Source organism: Orussus abietinus, unplaced genomic scaffold (genome assembly GCF_000612105.2).
Source record: "Orussus abietinus isolate OABI.00-Male unplaced genomic scaffold, Oabi_2.0 scaffold1238, whole genome shotgun sequence".
NCBI lineage: Eukaryota > Metazoa > Arthropoda > Insecta > Hymenoptera > Orussidae > Orussus > Orussus abietinus.
In genome coordinates this window covers 1-9,621 of record NW_019395387.1, presented here as the reverse complement: position 1 = coordinate 9,621, position 9,621 = coordinate 1, and the positions used below count along the sequence as shown (strand labels likewise).

The window sequence follows — 9,621 nt, the reverse complement described above, 5'->3', positions numbered from 1 at the left end:
CATGTAGCGGGGCTCGCCAAAACTATTTCATTTTTAATTCGTATTTTATTTTTGCACATAAGAAGCGAATCACATATGTGATAAAAGGAATCAATTTTATTACTTTTGTAGAGGGTAAGTATCACTCATCTATTTTATTTAGATTTAGTATTTTGTATGTGACATTGATTTGATTACATTTGTGAAATTAAACGTTATCATTTTCATTAGGGTAGGAACAAACTGAATTGACTTTACCTTTTTGCAGTCATAAGAATCAATTAAGGTATTTGGAAAAAGTGATTTCATTGCTTTCTCGGAAAGATGGAATGATATCATTTTCNTATTTTATTAAATGTTTGACATATTAATATTATTTTAAGGTAACTGAACTTATAACATTAATATAACATGTTACATAACATGTTACCTTATTGAGTGGGAAACAATAACAAACATCTAACCTCGATATTACTTTTATGCTACATAACACGTTAGCTTCGTAAACGTCACATTTACCTAACAGTTATATAACAGTGTTCTGTGGGTTCGTATTTGGAATATTACCTCAAAGGTTTCAAATTGGATATTGCTTACCAGAATCGTCAAAGGCGTGACCATTTTCGTGGGTTATGATAAATCCGACAGAACCGTAATTGTAGAGTTGCAGCATTCTGTCGAAAAAAGTCGAACCCACAGACATTATTTTCCTATCGTTGTTATTTGCACTATACTCGGTTACATTGTGTACTCACTTGGAGTTTCCCGAAACAAAAAATGGAGGCGCCAACAGCGGGGCGTAAACGGCTGAAACATAAATACATTACGTAAATTCAGCGGTACTTTCTTCCCCTATTACATTTGTAGAAAAGAAATGCTATTGTTTTAACGTATGAATCTTCACTTATTGTACATTTATGTAACACTATAAATATCTAGCGTAATGTTTATTCAGCGCAAAAATTACTAATTTTGTAAACAGTCTTATTCTTTGCCGCCGCTTTATATATAGTTTTGAAAACATTTATTAAATTGGAGTGTAAATAATAAACCACTTAACCAATGCTACTCTTACTCAAAACATTTGCGTCGATTTGGTAGGCGGCATTCACCTGGAGCATGTCTTTCCATCTGCAATATCGATATTCAATTTTCAAAACGAACTTTCACTGCTTGTGAAATCCAACATTCGACATAAATTATTGAAATACGGTCGCTTACATCTTTTTTGCCAAATGTTCTGCACGAGTCATTTTTATGTGTTTCTTCAATCTGTTTCTCTTGTGTTCCTTTACAGTTTCGAAAAACTGTTCAGGTATTACGTGTAACTGGTACAAATGAAGGAGAAAAATACCCTTGTTAATTTTTTGGTTCCGCTGATGAAGTAAAAATAACTTAGAAAACTCACTAATTTTCATTCTCGTTGTTCGCGTTGCCGGATTTGGTGTCACAGGATTAGCAGCCTGCCAATTTTTTAAAACAGTCACGAAATACTTTGCGGGCCTTTGTGACATTATTTATGTCCAAAGTACGACATTTACGGAATGTATTTATGTTCAACTTATATAATCACGACTGTAATGTCGAAATCTACTATTTACCTTAGTTAATTGCATTTCTAGGATCATCATGTCAACGATATCTGTTAAAATTGATTGCGGGTTAATACGAGTTCCAGTGGACGGTATAAAATTCCCCAAAACAGTATTTATAAAATTGTTGTAAGCCAAGATATCCGCTTGATGCCTATTAGACCTCATTAAAACGTACTCGGGTAGCAAAAATTGAGGTGGGGTCAACTGTAAAGATTTAATTCTCTGAATTAACATTGAAAAGTCGAAAACGTTATTTAATACAGAGACAAATTCTAAAGAAAATAACGAGATTAGCGCTGCACAACTCTCCGTTTTCTGTTTGGGGAAAAAGTCGCGGAACGCGCCTGAAGATGCAGATACTTTCGAATAATATGATGTGGAACGTTTATCTAAAGGGGATTTAGTCAAATTTTTATACCCAGATTACATAATTGTTTTTATAACTGAAAACGTATACTGTTGTTACTTAAATTTTGTTGCCTTCGTAAAGTAGCAAAACGTTTTCTCCGGGCTTTATTTGATTTTCAGTCCTTACCTTAAGAATTCGCCTTTCAGTCTGGTTTTGAAGGTCTGGTATTATCTGTATTTTAAAAAAAGCCGATGCTCCAAGTCTATAAATTGTGTAATAATGGTCAATGTCTTGCCACTCTTTGGGCGTCCAATTTGGAAGTATAATCGGCCATCCACCTAGTTTCTGTAACGTTTCTTTAATCGGTTCAAGTCCTCTCCGTCTCAGAGTTTCTGTAAAGGAAAATCATTGTTTCTGATTACTATTTAAGGTGAAGTGAAACCCCCCTCAAACCAGTCGATTCGAACTCGAACACTTTTTTTTAAGGGTATTGGATAGAACTGTCCGAAACTTTAACACGTAACTCGTAAGCACCTTGGAATTATCCTGACATTTTCAAAATTTGTTTTTTTTTTTTAAATTGTTTAACTTAGTCCAAACCAGTACCAAAATGACGTCGAGCTCTCATATTTCGATTGATATCCAATTATTGAAGGCCCTAATATGAGGAACGAAAGTGTGAGGACAATTGTACGACAATTTAGAACGCTCTGGTAATAGAAAAACTCGTATTTGAGCGGGGTAAAGGCGAAAAAAGTATCTTATGCGCTTCTATGCTAAAACAATGGTAATACGAGGTCTGGAAGTGAAAATTTAGTTAACATGGAAATCACAGATGGCGCAGGGGGTCCCTCTGCAGTCAATTTGGGTTTCAGAACCCATTAATCTAGGGGATTTCTGGAATTTTACTTCGATTTCTTTATAATTATTGCACGAAAACGACAGATGGAGTATGCCATTTAGTACAACACTCAATATAATTCGACTCGACTGTCAATATAAAAACGAACGTCGGCAACTTAGGTATTTAGAAAAACTATTTTTACCGACGTTGATCAAGTTCCTCGACATGCTTCATTTCACCTTAATACTATTTAGTTAAATATTGCCACCTTACCATCGTCCATACACGTCTTGTGCCAAATTTTAGCTTTCTTCAAGGCAAGAATTTCATTGCGCGGCTCCTCTTCAAGTATTTCTATTAGTAAAACATATCACAATATTTGTAAGCAGTTGAACAATTTTTGGATCTTTGAGACATTATTATATTGGAAGGACGATTTGAATGCAAGTTTCTGTAAGTCTATAAATTCTGCATAAGTCTAAATATGTAGTAATGAATTTTCAAAAGATCAATATCTCTGAATTTCTGTAGAAGTCTTAAGACGGAAATTTGTGTTAAACATTACCTTTAATTTGAGCGGTTATCGTATCCTTGGCCCTTTCAAACTGAGTATAGAAAGGCTTCTTTTTGATATGAGGAAACTTGTTTTCCCAGTTTCCGCAAACAAATTTATAAAAATCATCGCAAGGATTCACGTCGGGGTTAATATTTTGCTTTATATCACTTCCTAGATAGTATTAGATGTTAATTTTGAATCATCGACGCATCGATCACGTCTAAATGATTGATTTACCAAGACTCCAACAGGCAGGTTCATCGCAAATGGGAGTGTTACGTGGAACATTAGGCTTTTTATTTATTACTGGTGTTGAGGGTCCTGTCGCAGGTCGTTTCCTTGGTGCCCCTACTAAGAGGATGAAATGTGTTCTGAAACGCATTAAGAAATATTAACAATAACAGTTATGTCGTTGCAAGTGTATAGTTCTATTCCTTGATTGTTAATACGTACAAGACAAATAAAACAGATATATACGTTCTTGCGCTTTTGCAGAAAATAGGAGAAGACAACGCCATTGCTGCAAATCCTTAGGTAGGTATAGCCTTTTCCTGAACTTTCTACTGCGAAACACAAAAACGGTTCGAATTCATTTGTATGGTTTTATAGTTGGTACTGCTTACGTTTTTACTGTAGGTGATAGTAAAGACATGCTTTAGTTATTAACAGTAGTCGTGATAAGGACTTCAAAAGCGAAGTTGTAGTTAAATAGAATCCGAGAATGTCGTTCGATTACCACATCGTGACACACGCGTGGGATATCAATGTATAAATGTTTTTGTTTCTGGATCTTTATTTAATTCACTAGGAATAAGCAACATCCATTCTGCCATTTATTTGTATATTTAGAGGGGGTTGTAATTGCTTAAATATGAAGAATCGTTTTCGGTGCTTCCTTAATATATATTATCACCACACTTTGCACTTGTTCGGCGGATTCATCTTGTCGTTCGGATTGCATCCGAAAGCTTTACCGAATCCTTCGATGTTTGACACTCCACCATTTATCCTTAAATGATGTAGACTGTGCGCATTATTCTTTCTTCCCTCCAAAACTGTTTTCAATTCATCCTGGGTTTTGTATTCGCACATTACCTAGAAAAAATAATGATTGAAAGTACATATCTTGAATAAAATAAATAAATAGTAATTTCCATAATTACACGTTTCACACACTATATTGAAATCGCTTGAACTCTTGGGACCATTTTTAATTGGAACAAGCAATTGATCAAATACTAGTATCGAGTTGAATGGTGCTCTCTAAAATTTGTGCATCTTAATCCTTAAACGAAAATAGATCATGTTGATCCGTCGTTGCCATATCATAAATGTATATGAAAAATATAAATGTTCCTCTTCAAAAATCACATTCCCACTTTCTTCTCTTTCCGATTATTATTAATAGCGACTAGTTATATGAGAACATGGTAAATGCCTTGTGGTATATGCAAAGTGCAAGTGTATGATTTGCCGCCGTGGATCAATATGAATTTATTCCGTTTAAGGGGTTATATTCAGTTGTCAGGCGGAATTCATACATTTTTTTTCATAACTAAAATGCATTTTTTAATCGAAATCAGCGTGATTTCATATTACAATTATTCAACTTAATATATAATTTTTTTTGTCAAGATGTAATGAAAAATTGGCGTGGAACAGCAATTCTCCGAAAAAGCTTTTTTTTTGCGGTGACCGCGAGATCTCAAAAAGTATTTCACCGATCGGCTTCAACTTTGTAGTGCTCATTCTACGCATAGAGGACTGCTGAATGAACGAAGGATTGTTTTTTTTTAATGAAAAATTGCTGTTTTATTAAGTAAAAACGAAAATGTTATAAGACGAAAAAAGTGATTTTTCAGTGAGACCACTGCCATTTTGGTAAAAATCGGAATTTCGAAAAATCTTTCGTTCATTCAGCAGTCCTCCATGTGTAGAACGAGCCCTAAAAATTTGAAGCCGATCGGTGAAATGCTTTTTGAGATATCCTGGTCTCCGCAAAGAAAGAACCTTTTCGGAGAATTGTTGCACCTCGCCAATTGTGTAATATATCTTGACAAAAAAATTATGTATTTAGTTCAGTAATAGTACCATGAAATACGCTCTGTTTTCGATTAATAAATGCATTTTAATAATGAAAGAAATTCTTAAATTTCGGCTATCACAACTGCATATAACTCCTTCAGGGTTATGAGTAAGGTAATTTTTACTAAAAATTTACTCATACTGGCCCCATATATGAAAAACAGCTGGTTATTGTCGAATTACTCCATATATGGTAGTTTTTCAAATTGCAAATTTTTGCTTTCTGCCTCGAAAGCGGCAAAGGCCGCTTGAAGTCCGATGGCGTCGACCAAATTTTCGTTGAATGTTTTCTCTCTATCTTCCTGAATAGGACTTATTTTAAGCTTAAATGCAGCTAGTGCTTGCTACATAGTTTTTAGATAGAGCTTTTGAGCACACTGAGTTTTTCAAGTACTTATAGTCCAGTAGAACTATTCAAAGGAAATACATCTCATAATAGAACGCCCGATCTTTCCCAATTGATAGCAATAGTATTAAAATGTATAAATTACGTTACTTAAATTGTATGTCATTCTATTAGGCAATAAATAATTTTAATTTGCGACGAATAAATATGTAGGTAATAAAATACACACAAAATATTGTTAGAGAATAGATAATAGAAGTTCCGTGTGGTATACCCAAATGAGGTTAACGCATTCCTAGACGAAGTATTTACTTTAAAGGGTTGTCCAGTAGTCTCATTTCTTATCCCTGGGATATCGTAACTACTAAATTGTTTAATAAAACAAGATCGAATCTTCGTGNTTTTGCAGGTTATTTTAAAATTCATTTGAAGATTATGTATGCAACATTTTATGCTTGTCTCTCTGATGCTCTGATGCTTGTTGATCCAATGAAACAAAATTTGTTTATCAATGAATGTTCATGATCAATACAAATGTGTTTACGATGAGGAGATTTTAATGTCTTACAGGTTATTTTAATATCTTATAGGTTATTTTAATTTGTAGATTAATGTGCGCAGCATAATAAAATCTTTAATGCTTGTTGATTAACAAATTTCCTTACATTCAATGTGTAAAGAATGGAATTCATCAATCATCAGTGGATGCTTCCAATATTTAATTGTTCTTATTGCAATTGACTTTCTTCAAATTGTGAATGTGAAAAACGTGATTGACATTAGTAATATGAATTTTCAGGTTCACACCACTAAATGTAGCAGTAGTTCATAGACGAATCTGAGGCAACGTCACATTTATTCTGAATTTGAATGCGAATCACTACCACGAGTAATATGGTGTAACGATTATTGATGACGTGGTAAAAACATTGAACAATAACTGTTGTTAACACCTTTGATGTGAACTGGAGTCGACAACTATATGTCAAATTTCTGACTTTCCTTATTTCAATCTCAATATATAAGTGTTTTTAGTAACATCGAAAAGAAAAGTATTGATATTTTGATCGTGTCAAAAGTATTGTTGCTCTCAAATTTATTTGTAGCGAGGATATTGATATTTCAATGCTAATACCCTATCAATGCCTCTACATTTACATTAAGTATTTTCAGTAATGATCATCCTAGCTGTTCAGTTCTAGTATTTATTTAGATAGATAGATAGTTCTAGTATTTATATAGAAATAGGTTTTCAGAAATTTCTAAAGTTTGAGACATCCATTGTCTTAGTAATTTGCATAACCATAATGGACTGATTAATTAGCGTCACATCTCACCGATACTATTGTCTGTCTTTCGTCATTAATAAAGAATCAATCTGAATGAAAAAGAATCTTAGTTGATCCTTTCAGGCTAATACTTTACTAAGTCCTTAAAAAATACCTTAGGTGTAAAACAATTGCCAATTACATTCTTGTTTCTTTCTTAAATTATTAAAACAATTTAAATAGTTTCTTCATAAATTTTGGAATCAACAGTTTTTGTTAAACAGATTAGTATTTTCATTCTATGACATATTCAAATCAGATAGTTGTCAAATTATCGTACACTTTGCCCTATGTAATACAAGTACATCTAATCCAAAAATCAGTTTTCTATTATCATCCCTAATCAAATGAATAAATTAAAACTAAGCATAACCAAATGAAAAAATTTAGTTTACTATAAGCAAATGACATGGTCTTGCTTAAAATAAATTGTATGATGAATTTTCGGACACTGAACATGAAACTTAGCAATAATTTATTTCTAAGAAATAAAACACGAAGTTTCTACAAATTACAAAAAATAGTGAAATCTTCATAAGAACAACACTTTCGGTGTTAAACAACCTTGCACCAAATATATTTACTTTGACATTCCCAGAAAACGTATACTTAAACAACTGACTTATAAACTACAGATCGTATAACAAAAATAAATACAATCGGTATAATTAAAAAAGAATACCGCACATTTATACGAAAATAGTATCGTTCTATTATCCGCCAGAGAAAGTTATGAAATCAATTACCTTTGTTAAATACGTGGATGTTTCTTATAGTCGCAAAAAGGTAAAATCAAAATTTATACGAAAATAATATCATTCCATCTTTCCGAGAAAGCAATGAAATCACTTTTGCCAAATACGTTAATTGATTTTTATGATCGCAAAAAGGTAAGTTAATTCAGTTTGTTCCTACCCTAGTTAAAATGATAACGTTTAACTTCACAAATGTAATCAAATCAATGTTTCGTACAAAATACTAAATCTAAATAAAATAGATGAGTGGTACTTACCCCCCAGAAAGGGAATAAAATCGATTCCTTTTATCACATACGTGATCCGCTTCTTATGTGCAAAAATGAAATACGAATTAAAAATGAAATAGTTTTGGCGAACTTTATTACGCTGTAGTTGCAAGTACTTTTTCTTCAACTATTTATTGCGAAATTGCGGATAAACATGTAGCGGGGCTCGCCAAAACTATTTCATTTTTAATTCGTATTTTATTTTTGCACATAAGAAGCGAATCACATATGTGATAAAAGGAATCGATTTTATTACATTTGTGGGGGGTAAGTACCACTCATCTATTTGATTTAGATTTAGTATTTTGTACGTAACATTGATTTGATTACATTTGTGAAATTAATCGTTATTATTTTAATTATGGTAGGAACAAACTGAATTGACTTTACTTTTTTGCAATGATAAGAATCAATTAACGTATTTGGAAAAAGTGAGTTCATTACTTTCTAGATAAAGATGCAATTATATCATTTTCGTATAAATTTTGACTTTACCTTTTTGCGGTTATAAGAAACAATGCACGTATTTGGCAAAGGTAATTGATTTCATTATTTTCTCTGGCGAATAATAGAACAATACCATCTTCGTATAAATTTGCGGTATTCTTTTTTAATTATAACGTTTTTATTTATTTTTATTATACGATCTGTAGTTTATGAGTCAGTTATTTAAGTACACGTTTTCTGGGAATTTGAAAGTAAATATATTTGGCGGAAGGTTTTTCAACACCAGAGGTGTTGTTTTTGTGGAGTATTATAAAAAGACTAACGGCCTTAAGATCTAAGAACTTACTTTAACGGGTTTTCTAGTAGTGTGATTTTTTAATCCTGGAATGTCATAACTGTTGTATTGCTCAACGAAACATGATCTTATCCTTCGGAACCGCTGCTCAGTGGCTGATGTCCACAATGGAAGATTCTGATGATGTTGGTTAAATGGTCTGCCTGCAATTAGCATAATTACCATGCATTCCGTTTCTCCGTTCAATTCCCATTGCACATCAAACCTAACAGTTACATAACTTAAAACTAACAAATAACATAATATTTGTTACAATGTAATAACCTAACAGTTACGTAACATAGAGCCAACTAGTTACATGACATTTGTTACAATTCAGTAACTTAACAGTTATGTAACATGGAGCTAACAGGCTGCATAACATTTGTTACTATCATATCTATACAAATGTAGCGTCACTTTGTTATTCTTATCTTACATTATGTTACTGTCCTGATATTACTGTATATATGCAGCACATATTTGTAACAAAACAGAACTACATTGGTACTGTCATCTATTTTATTACATTATCGTCATCGTCAAATGTCATAAGATTAATATATGTCATATTTTGTTTACCACTCGTATGAAAAAATGTGTTTTTAATTCGTACGTGCATATACATTATCAGTATTTGTTTGCTAGTCGAATGAAATCATAGCCTTTATTTAAAAAGATAGTTTATCATTCACATTATTTCATTTAAAGTCTGATTTATTATATAATATCTA

General features: G+C 32.5%; 1 protein-coding gene across 1 annotated transcript; it reads right to left on the bottom strand.

Annotated features, from left to right (window-relative positions):
- Positions 1 to 556: 556 nt before the first annotated feature.
- LOC111674253 (membrane metallo-endopeptidase-like 1) lies at positions 557 to 3,965 on the bottom strand. Its single transcript, XM_023433747.1, has 11 exons — positions 3,947 to 3,965; positions 3,777 to 3,886; positions 3,561 to 3,694; positions 3,333 to 3,494; positions 3,041 to 3,121; positions 2,110 to 2,315; positions 1,581 to 1,778; positions 1,201 to 1,442; positions 1,055 to 1,110; positions 735 to 786; positions 557 to 653 (listed from the first exon to the last, which is right to left on the bottom strand). The coding sequence occupies exons 2-11, from the start codon at positions 3,839 to 3,841 to the stop codon at positions 557 to 559; spliced, it is 1,293 nt and encodes a 430-aa protein (XP_023289515.1). The 5' UTR covers positions 3,842 to 3,886; positions 3,947 to 3,965.
- Positions 3,966 to 9,621: the final 5,656 nt, after the last annotated feature.